Here is a 26,815-nt window from a genome sequence, read left to right as displayed (position 1 = left end):
CAGAAATTTACAGTGAAAACTTGTGCAGGTTTCTTTTTGATAGTAAGATAACTTTCTTAATGTGTTTGTGTAATCACAGAGAATGGCAAGTTTTGTTTGACTCAGGGTGTGCTGTCTCATTGTATGTAATGCCGTTCTCTAATTTTTAAGTCCAGATTCAACTCTTTTTGGAAGGTGTTTACTGTGAACGTTCTGTTACCATATCATGACATAATCACAATCAAGAGGAGACAATAATTAGTAAATCCACTGATGTAGAGAGGATGTACTTTAAAGGATAAAAGAATTTAAAATATGAGAACCACAGAGTCATTTTGTGTGCCTCTGCTATGTCTGAAGAAGACCGAAAGATCATTGCTAGCGTGTCTCATTGCTGGTAGAATTTTACATGTGGCTGCGTAGAAGAGACCTGTTGGCGTTTTCGAGTGTTGGGGTAAATGTAACATTGTGTAATAGCCTCTTCAGAAAGTCATCTGAGAGTTTGGGATAATCCTTTGTACTGAAGAAGTTTGGGCATTTTCACAGCATATGTTTGATTTTTATGGCCAGTGTCTTTTGGGCCAAGGGTCCGGCATCCTAATCCGCTGCTGAGTCAGTGACCTTGTCAGTGGGGTGAGGAAGGCAGTCTCCTTTCCTTGTGTCTGCCTTGCCAGCTGTGACACAGGAGCTGACTGCTACGGGCAGTGCTTCCAGACTTCATTAGTGTTTGTGAAACCACTTTGAGGTCCTCAGAAGGAAGGCGCTATAGAAGTGTTTAGTTACTCTATTTATGAAAATGTCTGCGGCATAGGATTTTTTTTTAACTTTTTCTGAATAATATTTCCTAGTTAATGCTTGCTTTACTCTTTCTTCTTCCTCCTTCAGCTCATTTTTCCCACCCCAAAAAGAGCAGAGCTTGAAATATGAGGCTAAAAATTATGCTGACTTCTCTCAAAAAAACCCCAAAACTAAACCCACCCCACCCCACAGTTTTTCATTATAGAATCCCTCTTCTTGGTTGTCAGAAAACCTATTTACTACAAGAATATTGATAATTCACACGTACCTTTCTTCTTGGAACAGATTAACATATTTATTAAATCTGATTCTACTAGGATGTGCACGCTGCAGTGCTTTGGCTTATTTACACTGCAGTAGTGGTGGCAGTCTTTCATTCTGAGTTGTGCAGTGTAAATTGGTTATAAGCATAAAAGAAAATGAAATTGCTTTAGGAATAAACTTTATTTGGGGAAGAAATTTGCTCGAGATATATGAGGGTTAGTAGAAGATGAAGTTCAACAGAGAGTTTCTTCAGAAAACAAAGGAGGATGTATCCCAAATATTACTTTGCTCATATCCTTTTAAAAAAAAAAAGTATAAATTTTTTCATTTAACTGTAGCTTGTAGTCATCTAGCATGCTAAAGTAATGGTCTTTCGTGTATTCTTGAATCATGTTAACTTCAGGCTCCCTGGCTTATGGTCTTTGTTTGCAGTGTCAAGTCTGTGATGATACTTAAAATATCTTAGCCAAGAAAATGAACTATTAGCACACCACCACAGTTATGTAGTACACATTTTACTTTATGAATTATTACTATTAATGGTCTCAAAGTTCTTACTTGATCACTTTGATTAATACAGGATAGTACCGGAATGAAGTTGTGGAAGAAACGGTGGTTTGTGCTGTCAGATCTGTGTCTCTTCTATTACAGAGGTAAGTTCCACTCAGGAGAACTTCGTTTGCTGATTTTACTGTAAGCGGATACATTTTGACACACCACTCAAATGCAAGAAATAAGAAGCTGGTACTTAACTTAATGGATTCAAATAGTTGTATAGCTGTCAATATCCAGGCCTGCTACTTTTATTCTTCTTTTTTAATTTTTTTTTTCCCTTTCTTTCTTAATTACTAATTTCACGTAATTGCTTCCTGCCCGTCAGGTATGCTGAAAGGGCAAACCCATTCACAGCCAGCTCTTTTATTAAATTCTGGATTGTAGTATTCTCACTGCGTCTGTTGCTAGGAACTAAATATGCCAGCTTGAATCTGATTTTTTTTTTTTTTAATGCAAATTAAGTAACTGAAATGGGGATAGGAAAGGGATAGTGCAGGGGAGCTGAAATTCTGCCTTTGGAATGATGAAGAGGATATATATGCCTTTTGGGAATATAGTCAGTGTTTGTGAATACTTATAAAGTGAAATGTTGTCCAATTCCATGTAGGTCTTCATTGTATTTGGAACAAAGAAATCTGCTAGTACCCTTATGTAGCTACATAAGACTTATCTTACGTGGGAAAAAATTAGCTGCTTATAATTCTAGTCTGGAGATAGATAAGTTAGACAACTGATTCCTTCACCATTACAGATTATTGACTGTAGTGCTCCTGAGGGGATAAGCAAATGGGATTTGTGCGTATGGAAACATACTCAATCCTGAAATAAGGTGTACGACTGTAATAGTTTAAAGGAGACTAAACCGTAGCAAAATAGAGGAAAATAAACAGTTTGGGCCATCTGCAGCCTTAACTGCAGATGAAGGGTAAGAAAGAGCTTCAGTTTAGGATGAGACTTTAGAATCGGTAGAAGTGATGTTGATGTTGGTGATGCTGAAAGCAGTGACTGATGAATTTAAAATGCTGTTCTGTTAAAGTGCAGCATTGTTCTAATCTAACCAAGACAAGTCAAGTCATGAAACGTAAAGGTTCTGTCTTTGTAACTGTTTTAGTTAACAAATTCTGAATTATTGAAATATAATCATTAGGCTTTGTTTCATTACCCCAGGAAGTATACATAGTTGGATAAACCACTGCTGAGTCAAAATTAGGCTATAATTTCAGTCATGGAGGCATCAGTTGGGATACAATTGCACTGCATTTAGTTAAGCCTTAATTTCTTATTTTAAACAAGTCTTCAGGCTCTCTCTTCCAAAGGTTCTAAAGATAATGCTGCTTTGTAGCTGCCTTAAGAACAGATTAAATTGCGTTAAATCACTGCACGTGAAGCATTTCAAAAGAAAACAAAAAAGCAATAAGCAAAACCAACAACAAGTAAAATAGATCCAAACAGCTCTATAATCTTACTTTTTGATTTCTACATGTTAGTGTGCCAAATAAGCTGAAATACAAGCAGAGAGCTTTTAGCTATCACTTACTAGAAAGCAGTTAAAGCTGATAAACTGTAATTAAACAAATACAGCAATAGTCTTAAAGGTATTAGAAATGGCTACTAAAATATGCAAAACTTGCACTCTAAATGCTGTTCTTTTATGTTTTTCTTAATTCTGTCTCAGATATTGAAAAAATGTAAGGGAGGGGAAGCCATGCACTTGCTCCCAGATCGCAAACAATGTTTCTGGTTGCATGATTGTAGTTGGAGTTGTTTTGGTTTTGTTTTTTTGGTTTTCACAGTAAATCTTACCGAACTTTTACAATTGTGTTACAATGTTATCAGCGTAAATCTAATTTATATTCTGTTTCATGTGGGGATAAAAGACTGCCCGCTTTCATATTGGAAGGTTATTGTTGTAACAAATAAAAAGTCTTACAGCTGGACAGAAGATCTGCTATTTTTCTCTTGTATTATTCATACACAGCATGCAAGTAAAGATGGGTACGGGGCAGTGTAACGTGTAGATAAAAGCTAGTCTGATGGGAAACAGATTTTTAAAATCTGGAAATGGAATGTAGCAGTATGTCTTTAACAAAGACCGAAGTCCTGCAGACATGCAGCTGTTCAGTGGAACAAAAATGCTTAATGCTTTTTTATGGCACTAGTGGGTGCGACTTAGTAATAAGTCAAAGTATAATCTAGCAGAAGAAGGGAATTTTTCACCAAAACAGCAGTCCAAATAAAGTAAACCCCAACATTTGCCATGCATTCTGGAACAGGGCGGGGGAAAAAGGCAGATTGTTTTTCGTGTGTGTGTGGCTAGCAAGGAGTAAATATTTGAGAGGGGAAGGTGGGATGCTTTCAGGCGTACTTATGAGTACAGTTCAGTACTTGAAAGTAAATCCAATCCATTCATTTCTCTTCTAATCAGAATAATTTTATGCTCAGTTCCCTAATTAAATAACTATTCAAGACAGCATATTTTTTACATCTAAGATGTCATGTAATGTGAAAATGGCAGGCCAGAGTTTTCCCCATATGAATACCTTAAATGAAAGCAGTGGCTTTTCAGAATTTAGTGACTAAATGAGAACCAGGAAAAGATTTTTAAATCTGTGTATAAGACATAGTTCTTTTGTGCTGTTTACGTGTATTGTAATCATAACAGTATTACTATTCCATGCTTGAAACTTTGGAATATCTATGTTTTCATCTTAATTTCATAGATACATAGTCATTTGTTATGGGCAGTACCTTCAACCAAGAGAAGTGTTATGGGGAGCAGTCGCCTAAGATACTGGTTGTAAACAGAAGTTCTGTATCTGAACTACAATTAAGATTGCCTGTGTGAATTGCATTCAGTTATTCCTTTATTAAAATATAATTGGATTTAAGGGCTGGTTGGTCCTTCCAATTAAAATGTCAGTTTATTATTGTAACGAGTTGTTCTAAAATTTTACAAAAAAACCAACGTTCTTGAAAAAGGGTCTTTGGTTTGTGGAATTTTTATTTGTTTTCTACAAATGATCTGAAACATGTGTGTTCTTCAAATAGAATGTAATTGAGTATAAACTGTTCATGGGAATTATAACAATCTCATAGCTTAATATGCACAGTATCAGAAGAGGAATGTGCAAGTTTTCTCAAAGACTAACAACAATAAATGGTATTTTAAAATACTTCTGCTCTCATGGGTATTCGCAGTTTTTACTGAGCAGGCAGTAGATAGCAGGTGTATTATTCTTGTCACTGAATTAGAGGCTTGACTTCCATCTGCTTTTCAGCTTTAAAGTTGTACGCAGGTAAGCACCGATCCCCAGAAATACTCTAGGTGAAGCTATTTGTGGTGTTTTCCATAAGGTGGTAGATTCCATAAGGTAGCTCACATGATTTCGCTTACAGAGCTGGCACTCTCAGGAGGGTTTTTTATGCTTGTCCATCGTGGGAAAATGTTGAAGGTGGCCATATTCAAATGGTCTGGATTTCACAGTGCTTAGCAGGTTTTTGGGTGCGCGCACTTGTGGGATAGGCGTTCTGTGGCATGTGTTGGCAGAGACTGCACACTTCCTGAGGCTGTATACAGGCACCTACGTAACAAGTCAGTCTGGCTTTCCGATTCTCTAATGCATTTTCTTCCGGGGTAAACTTATTGTTAATGCTCTTGTGTCGTTAAGTAGTTTCACTGAATGGCCTAATACAAGTATTATGTGTCACAACACTTTGTTTCTCTAATCAAAGATTATACGTTCACAGATGAGAAAGAAGAAGGAATACTAGGTAGCATACTTCTACCTAGTTTTCAGATCTCTGTCCTTTCTCCTGAGGACCATATTAACCGCAAATATGCCTTTAAGGTAAGGGAATCAGTTTTTCAGTTTAATTTCATGTCTGAAAGCACAATAGCCTAGTGATCAGAACTCATTTTACTGAGTTGTCATGCAAACAAGGATTGACAAACAGCTTCTGAGACTGATTTTTGCATAATACAGTAGCAGAGGATCCAAGTGTTTAGCCTGGTGTAAATATAGACATAATTACTAGAATAAGAAAATGGATGAATATCACTTATTATTAGTCTTTGATTTTTAGTTCCTGGATCTTAAATACTTAACTACTTTGTGGTGTTTTAGAATTGTAAACTCCATCCCCAGTTAGACTTACCCCACTAGTGGAAAGTTCCTTAGTTATTTAGATACAAAGTATCTTTGCATATAAATAAAATTAAGGTTTTATTATCACTTAAATCGCAATATTACATGAATCATTGTTAGGAGTGTTTCACAGCTGATCTTTTTAATAAATATATAAATCACTCTACTAAATATTTTCTCTTGACTTTTTTTTTTGTTGTTTTATGAGCTCCTTTTGGCTCTTCTTTTGGCCTCCTAAGCAACACATCATTTATTTACTATGGTAAGTACAAATTACAACTTACTGTATCATTCAGACTGCCAACATCTTATTTATAATAATTATATTAATTGACATTATTGGATAGTCGAGATAGTTTTTAATAGATTGAAGAAACTTAAGGGCGTTTTGAGTGTATTAATGAAGAAGCAGCTATGATTGATTGAAAATTATAGGCAATTATTTTGAAAACATGAATGCAGTGTCAGAGAAATATTGGTGTATTCCTTCCGATGTTTTTTCTGATAATACTATTTGCAGAAATCTTATTATAGAAAACATTAGAGTGAGTATACAGTAACATCATTTGCCTCTTTTCTTTTACAGAATCTTATATTTTTATTGCAATGACCATGTCATTTCCAATCAGGCAGCTCATCCAAACATGAGGACCTATTATTTCTGCACAGATACAGGGAAGGAAATGGAGTTGTGGATGAAAGCCATGACAGATGCAGCACTTGTGCAGACAGAGCCTGTGAAAAGGTACTGTGGATTAACAAAACAGTGTCACAATGTATTTCTTTCCCATATTTAGTTTGATTTCTTTGAATGAAAGGGTATGCCTCAAAATAGAACGTAAATTGACTGAAGTAATTTCTCCTTATATCAAAGACCCCTTACTAATTTAACAACGTTGGTTCAAATTTTGAAGTAGTAAAAATAATCTAAGTTTTGTTCTGAATATGGATGCCTAGAGTGTAAGGGGCTAGAAGAAAGAAAACCTGACCGATTTCTTTAGACGATGGCATCAAAAGAAGTGCAATGACATACACCATGTGCAGGCATGTTTGACTTCCCCTGTCCTCCTGACTGAACACCAATAGCAGCTCCACAGGTGGTAGTCTTTGGCTTAAACCTGTCATAAGTCTCAAATTCACAACAGTAGTTTCTGGATAAATTAAGCAGTTATACCCATGGGCAACCTGTGGGGAGCCATTCTTGTTCATCATTAAGCTGTCATGAAATTTATACTTACCTGATCTGGAGCCTTATCCCTTTATGTATCCATGTGTTGACAATGAAAAGCAAGTGATTGCTGGAAGCCTCAGAAACGGAATATTGTCTGCTGCTGTCTATCCAGTAAGAATTGTTTTCTCTCTGAATGTGGTCCCGTGGGTCAGCTCCATGGCATCTATAATGGAAACCTCATCGGTTGAAAATGTAAAAGCCCCTCGTTATTGGTGGCACAGAAGTTATTGCTGATGGCTGCTGTCACTTGATCTGTTCTGCACTCTGTTAGTTCCTGCTACACTGGAGCTAGATGAATGGCAGCAATGCTGAGAAACTTTAAGTACAAAAAAATAAATAGTGAAAATCACATAGACACAGGTACCAAAGAAGGAAAAGGTACAATTTTTTCAGAAGAGTAAATACATTAAACTAGTAGTCAAAATGCAAGTAATCTTTACGCATTTTGCATTGCTCATGCAAGTCATTCCTGTTAACTTGTTCCTGACATTTCTGTATCCCATGTTCCAATATGGTGCGGGCAGAAGCATAAAATGGAATACAGAATGATTAGACACTTTTAGTGTTAATGTCTTAATGTTTTGTGAGCTTCTTAGTCAAACATAATGAAATTTTTACTTACAGCAATCTACAGGACATTCAGAAGAATGACAGTAAACTAGGAACACTTAAATTTGTACCCGTGCAACTTTTTAGTGACTAACCTTAAACAAAAGGTTGAAATCGAAGCTTCAAATAGATAGTACATGAAACATTTCATTCTCTGTATTGCACAGCATAGTGAAGTAGCTTAACAGAAAAAATCTCTTATTTTGAAAAAATAACATGTGTGCTTCAAGATCTTAGGTGTCGTGTGTTTTTCCCAAAATTACTGAAAATACCAGATTTCAGCTTATAGAAAGGAGGAGTGATAGGTCGAATTACCCCAATGAAATTTGATCTGCTATGTATGAGTTCATATTATATATGAAGACGTTATGTTCTTTGTCTCCTATAACCCTCCTCGTGTTCGGGAACAGTAGATGTTACAGGGAAGAGATGAGCAGAGTGAGATTGAACATAAGCAAGTAGATACTTAATATGGCATTTTCACCTTTCATCTTCTCTATTCAGAGCTTTTAAGAGATTGCTCTTAAAAGAATGATGTTACCTTGACAAAATAAAGTAGCTCATTTAGGTTAGTGAATAATTAATCTAAAAAATCAGTTTTAGTTTGCATTGTAAGTGTATTGCAGATAGCTGTGGTAGCTTACAGATAGAGAAATGATTAAATCAAATCAGGCCCACTTAACGTCAAACAAAAATTATGTATTGATTCTATAAGCACTTCGTAGGGGGGAATAATACTGAAGTGGGTCACTTTGAATCTTTCTTGAACCAGTGAAATGACCTTTGTTTGGTATTTGCAATACTGTGAAGGCTGAATGTTTGAAGAGGACATCTTGGTAGCAGAAAAAAAAATAATGTGAAAAAAGTACGTCTCCATCTAACAGAGCCTCCTTCACGTCGTCTTCATAAGTCTCTCCCGTAATAGTCAACGCTCTATAGAAGATACTTAGTAAACTTAATTATATTACTTGTGACATTTCTTTTAACATAAGAAGCAATCTAAAATGTTAATGTAAACATCCGCTCTTTCGTGTAGTTCATTAATAGAGCTGTACAGTCGTGTTTGCTGCCTCAGAGCCCAGCGAGACGTGTAGTGAGCTCACCCTGGCTCCCGGCGCAGCTTTGCAGGCTAGTCATCCTTCCAAACTGCAGCGCTATGGCTGCTCTAACAAGACAGATGTGCAGTCCACGCCTGTAAAGTGTGTTCCAGCCTCCCAAAATGTTTGGCCATGCACTCCTACCCTCTTCGTTCAGCTGCAGTGCCTGTTCCAGCACTGATGTCTGCCTTTTTCGGGTGTTTGTCAATGGATAGGCAAACAGTGGGGATTCCCAATACAGCTGAGCTTACCTAACACTTCTCATGCAGCTACACATGCTCCTGTAATCTGCCTTCCATTGCTTCGGGTGCTTATCTTGCTCCTGGGTGAATCAGTGTAGCACACTAAACGAGTAGAAAAAACACTCAGCAGCACCATCAGTAGTTTTCTGCCTGGATATCATGGGCAGAACAGGCTTCCCAACAGGCAAAACAAGTGTCAGAAAAGCATCAAGAAAAGCGATTTATGTAACATCATCTTGTTGTTTTAATTCAGGCAAGAAACCTTAGAACAAAACGGAAGTAAATGTGAAAAGTTTGTTAGTAGTCTTGAAATAATTACTTGAAAGAAAATACATTTCAGGCCTAGTGAAGGCTCAAAGATTTTCATGTCTGCTAGCTATAATAAGGAAGAAAATCCTTCAGACATCTGTTCCTAAAGAATCCATCTTTTGGCTATTAAACCAGTACTTAAAATGAACCGTGTAGCAGGATATGATCTTATCCAGAAGAAATACTGTTTCTTCCCTGTAAAAATCTGTTAAGTATTAAGTATTGTATTACCTCATCTCTAAGTAACCTAAAGTTTGGCATGTACGTAGCTCAAAGCATAAATGATTTTGGTTCAGTCAAATTCAGCCAGTGCCTTTGTTTCTCAATTCTGTTTTTTCTAGAAGTTCTAACATTGTACTGAATACAGTTTTCTAACAGACTAGATACTTATGATACAATAGCTAGGGTTATTAAGAACTTACTTCCTTAAATATTTATGCAAGCTGATGCTGAGCCACTCTTAAGTGCTTGTTAACATGAATTGCCTAATCATAAGTCAAGAGTTTTTTACAGTATAGTTCTTTAAATCTAGAAGTCAAGGTACTTCACTGCATATGGTACTCTGGAAGTCCAAACCCAGCAGTCCGTTAAATTGAATGTTTCAGCTTTAAATAATTTCAGAGCTACAATCTGTATCTTTATTTTTTCTGAGGATGTGGGTTCCTTGGAGAGAAAAAAGATAAAAGGAATATTTAAAACATTAAGTTTTGGTGGGTTTGGCTGGGTTTTCTGTAAAATATTCTTACTTTCAACATATAGTTAGCCATATAATACAGAAACGAGATACTGAGGTGAGAAAATTAAGATGTAACCGTTTATTTTAGAGCTGATTTGTAGTCACAACAGAAAAACTCCTTTCTGATGTATAACCGCAGGGAAGGACAAATATTATTTGGTCCTATTGACTTAACTCTAATTACTCCGTTCTAAATATTTTTGGTTTAATTTTACCTAGCTAGTAAATTCAATTTAATTATTTACTGAGAGACCTATCAAAATAATTAAACACAAATATGTCTGGTCAGTGAGGAACTGTTTGAGGTTATGACTCAAAATATGATCTCAAACGACCTCGCTGGATTAGCAAAACATCTTACTTGTTCCATGTTGCGTCACTGCAGACCACAGTTAAGCTGTATCTATGAGTACTGATTGCTTGCTTGTGTTTGTAGGTGCTGGTATCCACCAACATACTGATTTATAATTTTTACCCTAAATGCTGATTTCTGTGTTCTACCATGTTTAAGAGCATCATTGTTCTATTTGTTCACTGTCAGCTGGGTGTGCTACAGCCTTTGTTTCTTCTGAATGATGCAGCATGTACTAAGAAAAGATTGGCATTTTTTTTCCTCCTCCTAGTGCAGTTACTTTCCTCGAACAGCATAAGCTAAGCTGCCAAAAAAGCACTTGTTAGCATAGCGACATCCACAGTGGGGGTTTACTGACGTCACTGTGCTTGGAAAAGATGGGGTTTTGCTTTTCAGATGCCTCTGCCTGGCTTTGTTAAATCACAGTCCTTATGTCTGTCTGATGCTTAATTACATGCCCCACACCCAGCCCTCTCAGAATTATTTATTTATTTATATAAAACAGCAGAAAATAGTACTTCTCCTGCGTTACTGTCCCATACATATAATTCCTGTTTGGTTGTAAAAATCTATAAATTGCATTCAGTATATGCTGAAAGACGTGTTCAATGCTCGTTCTCTTTGTCTTCTCCCTCTCCCATCTTCAGAGTACCCTGCGAGTCCTGTTGAATATCTCTTTGAGAGCCAGATATAAATACAGAGCAAAATATAAATATGGATTTATATTTCTTACATTTACCTATTAGTTTCTGATAATTCTTTCCCATTTGGATCCTTTGCTATGGAAAGAGATCTCTTGCTTGCACCAAGTTGATTGATTTGATGCACAAAGTTAAAGGAGAGCCCAGAAGTCTGTTTTAATGTCAGTCATTCAGCCTCTACACCATCACAAAGGATGTCAAATATAATGCTTGGCTCTGCTGTGTATAACCATAGTAACAAGTGATACAGCATAGAGATTGCATGGGAAAACAGTTCTGTGATTTTGGGATTTGCTATTTTTTAATGAAGCTCTACAGTGGGAAAAGTAGTATGATAGTGTAAATTGGACACTGTGCCAAGTCTTGACTTTGCCACCTATCTGATGAAGGTCCTTAGAGATGCCGCTCTCCCTCTGCATCACAGATTTTCCATCTGTAAAATGGCAGCTGCTTCTCTGCGGTAAAGCACCTTGAGAAAGATTGATATAAACTGCTATATAAGGGGGTAGGTGGTACTATTAAGGCATGTTGCATATATTAATGCCTGTGTTTAGGATTATTTGCAAGGTAGTCCTTACATTTATTCTTAAACTCTTGAGTGTTGTCTGGTAATTGAAATTTTAACACCCTTTTTTGACTTGATAATTGGGAAAGATTGTGGTAGAACGCTGGGTAGTACATTTTTGAGGTGGGAGGGAGGAGGTGATCCCGTTTTTTTCCATAGCCTTGAGAAGGAACCTAGGGCAGGAATGTTTGGTCTTGGGAACCGTATAAAGTCTTGGGGAGGGGGGAAATAAAAAGAAAACACCTCACTTTTAAATTGCAGTAGGAGGTTAACGCAGCATTTCTTTGCTGATACTTGGGAATTATAGAAAAGATGACGTAGGTATAGCAGTTCCACCACGTGTCCTCCCACACAAAAGTCTACATAAAAACTGGTTCCAGATCAAGAATTTTTCTCTAGAAGTTATGATTGGCAGAAATATTACCGTCTCTTTTCTGCTAGCAGAAAACATCAGATGTATCCAACCTCTGCGTTTAATAGTGATGTATGAGAAAAAAACACCGTGTTTAAAAATAGTGCTGATGCACCTAGCCAGAGAGATGTTTATGTTAGATTATTGGTATGAATGTTTCAGTTTGCGATATGTTTGACGTGTGTGTACGCTTTCACGTTGGCAGCTCAGGAATAATCACTGACAGAAAAGGACTGTTTTGAGCTACTTATATTGATGGCGTGAATTTTGGAGGACTTTTATAAAGTTCTGAAGTATCAAGCCAGAGACTGGGATTGTCACAACTATGTCAGGAAGAGGCATGAGGAAAAAAAATCACACCTCTTGTTAACACGCAAAGTGCATGAGCATTTAATTTGAAGTCATGTGCAGTATGCAGAGGACACTGATGTCTTGCTGTTTCTGACTGATACGTTTGAAATGGTGTGCATGTCAAGGCAGGAGTCTCTTGAGTCCTTTCACGTCATGGAGAATTCATAGCAAGAGTAGGGTGGTAATGGGCGGTGCATTTAAAATTAAGTATCCAATATTATTAGCAGTGGGTAGTATTTTATACGGACCTTACAGTTTTCAGTCCTTTATGTGTTTGCTGGGATTCCGTCCCAGATAGTTGTTGCCCTGTTGGGAATTCATGGCTTAAATAACCTGTTGGGGAAGTGTAGACTTGTTGGACATTTAATCCTCAAGCAAAAATGATTACAGCGCTGTCTGCAGTTACTCAGAACTAGAGTATTTTTGGGGGGAGCGGTCATACTTGTGCTTTTGGTCAGTTGTGTATGCGATGGCTTTTTTACACACAGATTAGGCACTTGAACTGGACACAGTTACAAAGATGAATAAGGGCTTTGCAAAAAAGATGCAAAACAGCGTGAAAGGTTATTTTGCCGTCCTCTTAAAGCAAAGTTTTGTTCTTGGTTTGGTTTTATACAGAGATGTAATCTTAAAGAATTATCTCTCTTCCTCTTCTTTCCTCCCCACCAAAAAATGTTGATCGAAACATTTTATGGTTTGGGGTTTTTTTTCTAGTAAACTGAAAAAAAAATTATCGCTATCTGAGCTGGATGTTCAGTTCATTTCCCAGTATGGGAAAAGATACTGCTTCTTGACATTTTGAAATTTAAAAAAGATAGCTAATAGATCTGCGTATGTTGAGTACTTGTGTCAGTACTGTAAAGCAGTAACTGTTCTAAATATATCATTATTTTTGTGGTACAGTTCTCTAAGTCAGCAGCTATTTTCCCCCTTAAAATTAAGGAAGCCACAGTTATTTTCCACAAAATGTATCCAGCCAAAGTGATAACATATCAGAGAAACCTAATTGATGCCAGTGACCATGAAAAGTTGTTTGCTTTCTTTAAAGGAGCTCATTATATGTTAAATTCAGCAGTATTGTGAATCACGAGATGGTCAGCAATGTAATCTGCTGCCATTTTTAAAGATGGCTTTAAAAATCATCTGAATTTCAGGCTGTTGGCAGCTGGAAGCTGTAGTTCTTGGGGAGTCACTGAATATTTTTACTGTTTAAATGTCCAGTCCTCTGGGAACTGAACATCCACTTTTTCAGACTCTGGGAGGTAAATTGGAAGGTTGCTTAAAAAATTTACCTCATGTTATAAAAGCTTTTAAAATAGCAAAGAAATAGAGGAGCATGGAAGAAAAATCACTCACACTCCCCAAACAAAAAAAAACCCCAAACCAACCAACCAACCAAAAAAACAACAAAAAAATGCCAGACAAAACACCACCACCACCCCGGAAACAAAAACAAAGCAAACAAAAAACCAAAACAACAACAACAAAACCAATCTGTCCTTGATTACTGTGAAAATATGTCCTAGATTTTTCTCTCAAAGACAAGATAAAATATCTAAAATATCTGGGCAGGGATTCACCGAAATAACACCGATAAACAACAATATATTAACTTTTTGGGTTTTGTTATTATTTTTTTAATGAATGTTTTGTTACGATTATAGCTTATCATGTATTTCTTTCCAGAGTAGAGAAGTTAACCACTGAAAATACACCACCTCGAGAGGCAAATAATATTTCAAACCATCGGGTGCTAATTAAGCCAGAGGCACAAAATAACCAGAGAAACAAAGAAGTCAACAGAAATGAGGAGAAGAAAGCTTTGGAAGCTGAAAAATATGGATTCCAGAAAGTTGGGCAAGATAAACCATTAACGAAAATTAACAGCGTAAAGATAAATCCTTTGGGATCCGAATACAGGACTTTACCCATAACCTCGATTCAGGCTGGACACTTCAGACCAGTTCATTTAAATGGATCTGAGAATAAAGCTGTTGGTGTTGTCCTGGCAGATGCTGGAGATGGAGGTCAGCACAATGCGGTTCAGTCACACATGGAGTCTGAACGAGTTATGCAGAGAACTAATTCAATGCTGCAGTTGGAACAGTGGATTAAAATACAAAGAGGAAAAGGACAAGAAGAGGAAACGAGAGGGTAAATACTACATAATTCTTTTTATATTTTTTTTTTGCTAGGCATTCTAGCAAATAACACTTAGACTTGTATCCTGGTTAGATTCTTTAGGTTTTGGTCGATATTACATAAATATATAACTCATTGTGCTCTGTAAGAAGTGCCCAGATGACTGCTCAGAACAGATTTATTAAAGTTTCTCTTTTATTAACATTTGAGTGGTTATTAAGAAATTAAACTATATTTATAACTTCATAAATAAAAATGGCCAGAAACCCTTTTTAGGTGTTAGAAATTTCTGTATCCTAGTAGAGAGGTGTCATCAAACGTAACAATTCTTTCCCTCTTAAAATCTGTTTTTGAAATTGCCTTGTCTTCTGCATTTTTGTTCACAAATTCTTGTAATAATATTTTATTTAAAATTCTTCAAAAATATTCCAGAGAGCTTTTCAACTTTAAATAATCTTTATGAAGAGAGAAAGAAGTTTTCATAAGACTAAGACACAGAAACCTAACTTAATGCTTAAAGCTTCTCTTTTCATGAAATTAAACAACTCCCAGTTCTAATATTGAGCTCCAGTGCTTATTCATGAAGCTTTAAAATTGTGTGTGGATGATATTGAATCTTGTGCCAATAGCAATTTTTCTGTCTGACAGAAGTGTAGGGACATTGCTTCCAGGCTGGCTTACAGACAAGCAGCTCTAGCAGTAAAATACAAAAGTTTTTAATATTACATTAGATAGGAAGTAACGGAGCTGCCATCACAGGAGATATTTTGGAGAGTTGGAAATGAGGGAGTTTGCGTATAGATGGATGGCAGAACAGAGCTTGTGATAGAACCAAGTTCAGAAAATGCGTTTTCTGCAAATTTCAAAATATCGGGGTTGGGGGCGTTTCAGTTTTTGCAAAAACTTGAAAAATTTACATTAGTTTGACTTACACTTGCCAAAATTGGTTGAACATTTCCTCATTGCCCTTAGTCCTTCATGAAACAACACATTAACAATTCCTAATTATATTTAATGAAGTACTCAACATAAGTAGTTTGATCAAGTTTGAACTTGCAGTACAGAGAGCAACTTGCACGCTCTGACATTTATTTTATTACGTGTGCTTGCGTAATGAGGACTGAGAATGCTCTTTGGTGCAGTTAGATTTTTAAAATCGGACTGTAAAACTTGCAACCAAACAAGAGAAATGTGAGTATCTGTGCCACTTCTCAGTTGTGAACAACTGGATATAAACCCTAACACGGATTTCACTGTGGAAATCAGAGAGAGTGAATTACTGTGAACAATATGTTACTAATTAACAATATTTTATTCTTGACTATAGAGGCCACTTGTTGCTTACAATAAAGGTGGCACTGATAGCACAAACTTTGCTTTCAACTGCAGTTCTACATAAAGGTAGCAAACAGAAATAGAATTGGCCTTGAGATATCTTTTTGCTTTGTGTGGAAGTGACCTTGAATAGTGATCCAAATTTCTAATGTATAGTGATGTCTTTAGAATGTGGTTCCATTTAAATTTTTTATTTTATTTTTGTTCATATTGCCAGTTGCTGGCTGGAGGCAGAAATTTAAGTAGAATTGAAGTTGGTGAATGAGAATAGAAAGAAGCTCCAGTTTATGTTAAAGCTTAAGGTTGGGGTGAGTGGCTAGTAAGGCTGCTTTTAGTAAGATCTGTTCAACTCATAACTTGAATTTTTGACAAAAGTTGTCTTCACTTAATAGTGAAAGTTGCTGACTTCTAAGGCTTTCCATTGCATCTGTCTCTCTAATGTGTTAGAGAAATCATGGAGGACAAAACTGAGTATCTCTGGTGTGTCAGACTGAAAAAAAAAAAAAAATAGGACTTTAAGAATACTAAAATGTCAACAAACAGGTTCAATTAAATAACTATATATAAAATAGGAGCTGTTAGCTGTCCTCAGTATGAAATGACAAGGATTCACTGTAAAACTACTAATTTTTTAGAGGAACACACTGGCCCCTTAGTAGTTTGGTTTCCTGAGAAATTAATGAGAATGATGGCGATGCAGTTTTTAATTCTTGAAGCTGTTATGTTTACAATGAGGGTGGTGAGACACTGGAACAGGTTTCCCAGAGAGGTGGTGGAGGCCCCATCCCTGCAGACATTCAAGGCCAGGCTTGATGAGGCTCTGAGCAACCTGATCCAGTTGAAGATGTCCCTGCTTACTGCAGGAGGGTTGGACTAGACGACCTTTAAAGGTCCCAACCCAACCCAACCCAATGCCATTTCCACGCATCTAGACACCTAGTTTTGCAACAGTAATCCTAGAGACAGCCTCTAAAGGTGTCTATCAGGGAGAGTCTATAAACTCATATGTAAGCCTTTTTTTTTCATACGGAACGTTTGTAGGCAGCTATTTTTGATTTTTGATGACAGTTACAGAAATATTTTGCAACCTCACAGTGTGCCTGACTGCTTGACTGGCTGCAGCAATCTCCCCTTGTGTGCAAGGCAGCTCTCAGCTGCACTACTGTCTCAAGTTGTTTTTGGGATTTGATTAGAACGACGTTTTTAAGTATCAACAGGATATTGGCGAATCTGTTTTGATTTTATCAAATGATGTAAAACAAGGCTTAATATCGAGGCAGTTGGGCGTTTTACAGTTTTCATGGTTTACCAATAGAAGATGGATATGTTATCTTCCTAAACGTTCTAGAATATAAGTAATTGCATGCAGACTTTCAATTGCAGTCTTTACATATTAAGAACTTCAGGCAGCTGTTCTTCAAGTTGTCCAGTATATTTAAAGGAGCCAACAAGATTACAGTGCTCATTGAATTAGTAAAATGGGAGAGGACCTTCAGTGGGAGAGAGATGTATCTAGCTACTGGATATCTTCATGAAAATATCAGGCTTTGCCTTATCTATTTGTGAATAGCTAAAATAATATTTTGAAAGTTAAAAATTGAACCCAGAAGTGTCTTGGTTGTTTGGGCTTTTTAAATACAGAGGTAGAGAGGAGCCCTTATCGTTAATGATATGTTATACGAAGAAATTTAGAGATATTTAAGCAGATTTTTCAGCAACAGAATAGGATTTAGAATCCATTTCCCTCTTTTGTAATTTTTTCTTTATGAGAATGGAAAACTGCCCAATCTACAAAATGGGGATAATACTTCACTAATTCTTGGAAAGCTTGAGAAACTGCATCAGATTTTTAATGTAAAGCTGTTTTATAGCAGTTTTCATCTCCAGAATGTTACAGGTGATCATAAATACGCAGCTTAACTATTTTCAGTGAAAAATGGTTTTTACCGTCATCAATTTCCTTGATAGTTGTTTCATACATAATGTTGGTTTACCTTGCTATTTGCCCTACGTCATTTCTTTTTTTTTTTTGTTATGGCACTGAAGTAATTCAAAACCATCTTCAGATTCTGGTGGTGCAGCGTTTCATTTTGAATTAGTCTAACTGGGGTGGATCTAGAAGGTGCTGCCCTCTGATGGCTGAATCATGACCAATTTGAGATGAGTTTAGTGGTCTCTGGCAAGCATCTATCATAGATGTGATCAGTAACAAAAAGGCCTTAAGAGGTGCTCATCTGAATTTTAGATAAGGGTTGAATGAATCAATGTTTATGACCTAGATTTTGTCCTCTGAAAAAACAAGAAATGCTTTGTCATACTTGGGAATGCATTGATACTCACTATGGAAAATTTTGCATTTCAACTAATGCTGAAAGTTGCTAATTAACTGTAGCATTCCAGAATTTTAATGTGGCAACAAATTAAAGAATAAACCTTTGAATTCATGTCTGAGTTGAAAAGCAGTAAAATATTGTTAGCAAGCAAAGAAATATTTTTGCTATTTGTTTCACTTGAATAGCTGATATGGAATGGCTTATCATTGGCAACTGCAAAATATAATTTCATTAGACAATTATTGCTATTTTTCCATGGTCTGCTGTTAAAAATTCATAATTCTTTTAATGTCCTTAGTAATTGCTCAAGATTTTCTTAGGGGAAACAAGAGGAGATTTTTTTTCACTTTTGAAAAAGAGAATGGAATCTGTATAGAACTTGTAAGCTTTCAAAACTTTCACCTATGCAGCACATAGACGAGTTACAGGATTGGTTCTAAAATTGAAACATGGAATCTGTATAGAACTTCTAAGCTTTCAAAACCTTCACCTGTGCAGCACATAGATGAGTTACAAGATTTGTTCTAAAATTGAGACTACTAGACTGTTAAACTAGACTGTAAAAAGATGAAATATGAATTATATAATCAAGCAGTTAATCAGAGAGAGGATCCAGTTTCGGCTGCTACAGTGCATTCAATCAGTATTGTTGATTCTTTAATCATTGTCTTGATTTTCTTGCATATTTTTAAAATGACACTCGCGGTATTAAAAACACAAAAAAGTAGGAGTTAGTAAGGTTAGATGAACCTAACCAATATTGAAAAACTTCATGTTGCCATAATATTAACGCTCTTCACTAATGAAAAGAAAATTTTTGTTTCAGCGTTATCTCGTATCAGACATTACCAAGAAACATGCCAAGCCATCGACCTCAAGTTTTACCCAGGTACCCAGAAGGCTACAGAACGCTGCCGAGAAACAGCAAAGCCCGGCCAGAGAGCCTCTGCAGCGTAACGCCCTCGGCTTACGACAGAGCCATAGGACCAGTAACAGCCGAAGAAAAACGGAGGTCAATGCGCGATGACACAATGTGGCAGCTCTATGAATGGCAGCAACGTCAGTTTTACAATAAGCAGACGACTCTTAGTAGACACAGTACTTTAAGTAGCCCAAAAACTATGATTAATATTTCTGATCAGACGATGCATTCGATTCCCACCTCGCCTTCTCATGGTTCAATCGCTGGTTTCCAAGGATATTCCCCGCAGCGGACCTACAGATCAGAAGTGTCTTCACCAGTGCAAAGGGGAGATGTAACTATTGATCGTAGACACAGATCGCATCATACTAAGGTAAGATACTTATCTTAATAGTTAAAAATCTTATAAAAAGCATTTAAAAATCTGAAGGTTGTAAAAAGATATTTTTCTAATACACTAGGTGAAAACTTGTTGTCCTAATATTACTGTCCATGATACTAGGTTTCTCTAAAGGAAAGAAAAGGAGTCAATAGGCAAATTATTCAGATTGTTGTATGTACAGACTTCTTTCTCCCTTCTAGCCTTTTTAGCTGGAGCTTTAAGAGGGCTGAAAATCCCAGATTTCTGTCCACGTGATGTTTTTTCTGTTCTTTGTTCACAAGTTTGACTGCCTCGTGTTCCAGCAGAAAGCTGAGTGTAGTTGTTTCTTTTGATGCCTTTGAGTTAGTAGGGAGATCCCTAAAGATCAGGGTCTATTTGCACACAGCCTTCATGCCTGACTAATGTAACTTTGATAGTCTTCGTCAGTGAGAGACAAAGAATTACCTGGGTGCCATATGTGGCTTTGCTATATCCATTATGCTTGTGTTATGCAGATTTTTTAAATAGATTGGACATTACATAAAAATTATTCTTTTAAGTTGAATGTAAAAACTAGAGTTCTTATAATATGCTCCTAAACCTTTTTGCTAAATCTTTCTCTCGGGTGTCTTTATGTCTACTGACGCAGGAAAAAATACTTAACTGCGTCTTAAAGCAGTTTGTACTTAGTACACTTACAACTGTACTAAGTCTTCTTTTTGGAAAGCTCTTAGGTCCTTATCAACAAAGGAGTCATTTTGTTTTGACACACTTTGTCTCAGCTGCACTGGAGATTCAGTAATCAGTGTTTCTCACAAATCTGAGAAATACCACTAGGGCCGGTGCTGCAGAGCATGTGCTTGCTTGTCCTTTCAGCCATGTTTTGCTTTCTCATATTTTTTTTTCCTTATGGAACATTTTATACTAGTATTTCATTTCATATTTAGCATCTTTTAAGCAAGATTCTTATTTACCTTTGTTTTTTCATACTATTTGGTTTGTGGTTTTTTTAGTTACACAACCAGCTTTTTCCATTAACTTAGAAACATGAACTTGTTTTTAAGAGGTGGGTAATTAGAAGACTGTTTGAAATCACTAGGGTAAATTTGAAATTTAAACTCCATCTATATAGAGATCTTAGGTTTTTAAACAGCTTTCAGTGATGGATGAAAAACTCAAATTGTTGTTGTTTACATGGGTTATGGTTAGGGCAACAGCTGCGAGGGAGGACTGTTAATTAAATGAATGATGAAGGCTGGGTTATTTGTGGAAGTTGGAGATAGCCTACTCAAGTGTCCTAGATGGTGGATCAGCAGGGAGCATGACTGGCCAAAGCTGGCACAAATTATAGCAGATTTGTCATGAGCGTGAAGTTGGCTGGACTTATTTTTTTAGCATTTAATAGCTGTTAAGTCTATAGATAACTATGGACCATCCTGTGCTATTTTGTTTTTGTACAGCATGTCTTTGTGCCCGACAGAAGGTCAATGCCAGCAGGTCTGAGTTTACAGCCTGTTACTCCTCAGAGCCTCCAAGGCAAAACAGTGAGTTGGATTTTTGTTTGGTACATCAGTTCTTTCTTAAGAATAATTCTTTAAGTATGAAGAGGCAACACTGAAGTCTTACTTTCTCTATTCAAAGCTTGCATTAAGTGTAGCTTTTATTTTAATTATCAGGGATTTTTAAAGCAAATAAAATAGTACTGTGTGGTTACATTAAATTCTGAAAATACTGTGTAGCCGCTGACTCCAGATTTTTCTTTGAGAAAGACAGATACATTTTTTTTTTAATCATCTTTGATACGTTACAGAAACTCCTGGGAGAGGGTAGAATACATCACAGAACACTTATTTCTCCATAAGTATTTAGAAAATCATAGTAATAAAGTTTACATTTTTTTGAAAACTTAAGGATACTAGAACTGCATTTGGTAAAATGATATCTCCCATTTTTCTGTGATAGAGTTGAAGGTATTTCGTGAATTGAGGAATACTGTCCACCTTCCTAATTGAAACATGACTCAAAGAAAAGCTAAGAAATTGTCCTAAATTTGCTACACTTATTTACCAGTTTTTGTGTCCTTTCCATGATCTTTCTCTGTCCATCTGAAATTACTGTTTGAGACAGTTATGAATTGAGAGTACAGATTTCAAATCAGGCTGTGGACAACAGCTCCCCAGTCAGTCCTTTTACTGCCTCGACCCCTGTTTCTTGCACTTCCCAACATGAATCCCTGGCACCTTCAGCAACTTACGGGTTGGCCTTTGGCAGCTGGCACCTTTGTCTTCCGCGGATGTTTCTTTGGATTCATGGCCCCATCAGCTCTCCTGGGCTCTGCTGCTGGAGCTGGGCCCATGAGTGGGGTAGGGGGCAAGGAGGTCCAAGCTTCTGCCTGTAGAAACCAGAAGTCCTGCCCATGGGACATTCGTTGCAGGGACCAGAGGAGGAAACCTGTAGGTAGCTCTTTAAACAAAATTCTGTGTTGTGTTTGTTGCAAGAGTCCCAAGAGCTGTATTGAAAGCACAGCACTTACAGCAACGTCAAAAATGTTTGCAACGTTATGAATGTCTACAGAAAAGTAAGAATTACTGTTCGATGGGCTCCTCTACAGAAAAAAGTTTGCTTGCAAATGGTGGATTGAAGTACCATTAAACAATTTATTCCTAATGGACTAAAATTGGGCTTTTGCAGAACATACTTAGAAGAGTTTCGGTCCTGAAAAAGTGATTCACTCTTCCTTTTGTTTGAAGACTTTCAATTATCTTATTTCTAAAACTCAGTTTTCTTGTGCTTTGAAAGGATGTTAATTTTCAGACTGAAAGCATTGGCACTGATTTTTGGAGAGAACTTGAAAATGTCTTGTATAGAAGTCTAGGTTTTTGTGCTTACTTTCTGAAATTAAGTATTTTAAATCCAGGTATTGACAGAGTACTATAAGAGGAAGATCGGCCGTTAGACAATTCGGCTTTGGTGCTGGTTTTCCCTCAAAACAAATGGTTTTGACAACTGAAGCTATGTGGAAATGCCTTGCTCCCTCTTGTGGGCTACTTTGGTACGATCTCAAAAGGTGCCAGTGCCACCCTTATTCTCAGAGATTTTTCTTCTTTATTCTAAGAAACTAGTATTCATTTTTCAGTAATTTAATATTTGGTTCTCTGGAGCTTTTTTCTTTACTTCTTTGCTTTGGGAAAATTCTGTGACTGTGGGAGAGAGCAAGCGGGGATTTAGGGGTTTTCTTGTGTTTGGGTTTGGTGGGGTTTTTTAACTCTCAGAACTTGTGAGAAAAACAAAATTCTGGGTGAATATTTAACCTCTTATAACATTGACTTCTGGAGAAGTGTAAGAAACAGAAGAAAAGAAGAACATAAAAAAAAATACTTGTGATGTTAAGTGTTTTGTTTTCTTTGAAGTACTGCTAATAGAAGTGGTTCCCAGGAATTGTTCAGGTAGTTTCCCAAACTCACCTAAAGTGATCTGTGTTGAATTACCTGACAAACACCCATTTGAGTGTGACTGTATTTCCATTCTATATATAATCTTGGGTTTTGAATACTATTCTTCATCCCTTCCTAAAGGGATTTTACATCTTAGTCATAAGGTAAAGTAATAAATTAACTGGTAGCCTTAGGCCTGTGGAAGGTGGGACAGAAAATTATCTTTGTCATGCTTGTACAGTTTTATTTTGTGAAAGGTGATTGTTTCTGATGTAGGTCAGTTATCATGGGTTTTTTATTTACTCTGAATTTTGATGCATACATTTGAAGAATTATTTTAGAAACTAAATTCTCTGGAGTGCTTTTTTTGATTCTTTCACCAAGCTCAAATCGCTGTCCAAGTATAGATAATGATATCCTAAGGGCTGGAATTATCTTCCCCTTCGTTTAAGTCAGTATCATCAATTTGATATGCATATCAGAAAAAGTTTGGGGGCTCTAGACTTTTTCCTGCAATATCCTCACTTTTTTTGTCCTTTACACAGAATGTTACAATATTACGGTGTTTTGAGTAGTTAAACTTAACCCTTCATTCTGTATTTGAAAGTGGTCAATTTGGGGGAAAATGGTGAGACTGTTATTGTATCACTATAAAACGTTTTTATAAGAAAGATACTAAGAACCCTTATTTTAATTAAGTGTTGTTTAGGATACCAATTAACCTTTTTTCTACTCTTTGGCTTCTCACACCTCACTCCTTCAGCCAGAGGAGCTCACGCTGCTGCTAATAAAGCTGAGACGGCAGCAAGCTGAACTGAGTAGTATCCGGGAACACACACTAGCGCAGCTCATGCAACTAAAACTTGAGGCCAGCAGCCCAAAGGTCAGCTATAAAGCAATGTGTGTCATGTACCATTCTCACTAACCTGTGGTCATTCGTTAATCAAAGTTTACGTTGTACCGTTAGTGCAAAATTCTCTGACTACTGTGGGACTAGAGTAGAGTAACATTGGTTCTTTGTGTATGTGATGTTCTGCTATTAACCCTTTGAGGCTTTACTCATAGTTTTTTTTATATTAGCTGAGTCAAAATTACACAGGAATACTTTAAAATATATTGTAGTTAAGTATAAAGTTAAAGGTTTTTAACCTATTGGTGTTATAAACAAAATTAGTAGTGATAGATCATGAGATTAATTTATTGTTTATGCTGCCTTACATCAGATACAGTCTTATTTGTAATCTGTGTACAAAAATCAGGACATGTTTAAAACACGAATTTATCAAAGGGTTTATAGTTGTCTGTGTAGTAGACATTTACATGAGCTTACCATATTTTCTATGTAAAACCAAAATGTAATGTAGTTGTTTGTGGTCTGATTCATGGCAAACTTTCATCACTTCTGTTTCGGGATCAAAACTTGTTAATAGTTCACCAAAAAAAAGCAGATAAAAGTAGCATTATATTTCTATGTAAAACAGAAAGATCGCTGTCTGGTTTACTTCTTTTAAAGCTCTTTTCATGCATTCTGCACCTTCTGTCCCTTTCCTTTTTCCTCCTGACTGCTGCCTGCTAGACTGAGATTCTTTCACATCACCTTCAAAGGAATGCCATATATTTGGATCATCAGGTGGGATTTGCAATTTTCTTGTGTGTTTACATTTCTTAATGCTTTTTGCCTGCTCTTATCAAGCTGGAAATATTTGGGGAAAATGATTTTCAGTGCTTTTTATGAAGTTGTATATTTAATACACGACCTTTCTAAGTAGCATAGAAAATCCTAATCAGTTACAAATTAGACATGTAATGGAAAAAAAACCCACCTCAATTTAAAATTTGTCAGAATACATTAGCCACTCACCAATTAATTTTTCTGTTCTTCATTTCCTTCTTATAGTAACACTAACTGTAGCGTTTTACCATCTTTAACCAAAGCTGTAATGTATTTCCAAGCTCATATGACACACATGCAATTTATAGGAAATCAGTACTTCTGATAATTTTAGGTTTCCAAATTAAGAAGAATTAGATGTTTCTACAGGAAATTAAATGAAAGGGAGGTCAAACATGGAAAAATGTTTTAAATCATAGCTCGGCTCATTACTTTTTCTCCTTTCACTCAGTTATTTTTTTAAAGATTTCTATAACCGTAAGATTTTAATTCTTTACAGCTTCTGATAACTTATGGAGTGAGGGTACAATTCTGTCTTCACTAACATAATTGGTTGCCAAGTGAAGAACTGTGGTATTGCATACCTCTTTTGATGGCTTTGTTTTATGATCAAATGGGACTTCTATACAAATAGAGCATTTTTTAAAAAGGGAAATTTTTGCTAGCACTTATGAAAGACAGTGCGTAGAAGAAATATAAGCAACTAGGTGTCTGTTAGTTAAAAATACAAAAATCGTTAGAGCTTTTTCTAGTTTTCTTTTAATGAAATTTTTCAGCCTTACACTTGAAACCAACTGTTCTTAGAACTTATGTCCTTCATGTTCCTGTGATAGGATTTCAACGAGTTACTAAAAACTACACATGCTCACGGAAACATAGACACACGTGACATAAAGTGACCGGATGACTTTATTTTCTTATTATCTCGTGGAAACAAGGTGTGAATTGTGACAAATTCAGTTAGGTGGCAATGCATTTCTAAACATATCTGTCTTGTCTTAAGGGGCTGCAGGAGTTCCAAAACAGTAGGGAAAAACTGCTTCCTAAATTAGATGAAAATATTTCATCCAACTCAAATATTTCCAGTTTATAATGTTTTGGAATAAGGGAATAATTCTGTCTTCAACAATGTAATTCATTGCCAAGAAAGGACACCTGTCTATGTGAAGTGTAAAACTATGTACCATGCTGTTGCGTGATTAGCTGAGCTCGTCAGTATAATAGACAGGATTGAATGGAGAGAATTGCCTATGTATAACGTCCAAAGTGGTAAAAAGGATTTTCTTTTTACTTGCATCAGATAAAATTTAGAAATGTAACGCAATGGGATAAAGATTAATTTAGGGAAGTTTCTAAATCTTACAAATGTACCATAATTACCCCTACCAGAGATGCAAGAAATCACTGCACTTCTTACAGTAAGAAGTCATTATCAAGTCTAAAATACATTACCTTAATCATAAAATCCTGGAAGAGCAGGTTGGAATACTTGTCCCTGTTTCTGATCAGTTTTTTTCCCTTGTTTTAAGATAACACTGCCGCCTACCTGTGGTGGGATAAATCCCCCAGACAGTCTTTTTGCTTCAAGTACCGCTGCTTCTAGAGGTGGTGGCTCATTTGTATCTCTTTCTTTCTTTGTCCATTATCAGTTTTCCTTTAGTCTAATTGAGGCCTTACCTCCTCGTTATCCCCATCTGTAACCAGCTTGCATAATCACTTGCCCTCTTTGAAGTTTAAATGTCCAGTGTACTTAAATTAGGTATTTCTACTCATATTTAATCACTGAAAATAGTGTCAAAACCTGCTTTGCCTACAGCATGTGGTGGAACTCCAGTCCTGTTATCTTCAGCTCTCACCTTTTTGGTCACAAAGAATTCAGTACCGTACATAACAATAATTATTAAGTTTGTACTGAGATTGCACAGGTGAATTTTCAGGTAGACCAAAGTTCTTCTTTTGTTGCAGTAAGCTGTTTTCTACTGGTTAAGTGGCTTTCTTACCCAGACGCAAGAATATCCCATAGCATTTTTAAAGTCATGCTTCTTTTTTGTACTGCTGTTTCCTTTTGAGATGCTTAGAAATTCTTATGTTATGCTTTTTGATGTTTTTATAGTATACGTACAGAATTTTTGTTGTTGTTGTTGGAGTTCAGAGATAGAGGAGAAAAAAAGATTGAAGAGACTGATACCGATATATCCGGCCATATGATTTCTTTGATGTCTTATGGCCAAAAGAATGATTGACAGGCATTTTTTTTTTTTTTTTTTTTA

At 36.4% G+C, this 26,815-nt stretch overlaps 1 protein-coding gene across 12 annotated transcripts in view; it reads left to right on the top strand.

The window, feature by feature from the left end:
- Positions 1 to 26,815, top strand: part of PLEKHA5 (pleckstrin homology domain containing A5) — a 178,608-nt gene that overhangs the window by 113,612 nt on the left and 38,181 nt on the right. For 8 of the 12 annotated variants that reach the window (XM_054217231.1, XM_054217140.1, XM_054217160.1 and 5 more), the window contains 8 exons: positions 1,622 to 1,694; positions 5,344 to 5,444; positions 6,371 to 6,486; positions 14,033 to 14,500; positions 18,983 to 19,451; positions 20,900 to 20,983; positions 23,637 to 23,756; positions 24,450 to 24,503. In XM_054217231.1, the coding sequence (XP_054073206.1) occupies positions 1,622 to 1,694; positions 5,344 to 5,444; positions 6,371 to 6,486; positions 14,033 to 14,500; positions 18,983 to 19,451; positions 20,900 to 20,983; positions 23,637 to 23,756; positions 24,450 to 24,503 (1,485 nt within the window). The remainder of the gene's footprint in view (positions 1 to 1,621; positions 1,695 to 5,343; positions 5,445 to 6,370; positions 6,487 to 14,032; positions 14,501 to 18,982; positions 19,452 to 20,899; positions 20,984 to 23,636; positions 23,757 to 24,449; positions 24,504 to 26,815) is intronic. The other 4 variants (XM_054217178.1, XM_054217251.1, XM_054217196.1 and 1 more) reach the window with 2 other exon arrangements.

The sequence above is a fragment of the Rissa tridactyla genome, chromosome 1, assembly GCF_028500815.1.
Source record: "Rissa tridactyla isolate bRisTri1 chromosome 1, bRisTri1.patW.cur.20221130, whole genome shotgun sequence".
NCBI lineage: Eukaryota > Metazoa > Chordata > Aves > Charadriiformes > Laridae > Rissa > Rissa tridactyla.
Note: the sequence above shows the minus strand (reverse complement) of the source record. Positions and strands in the feature narration are given on the sequence as shown.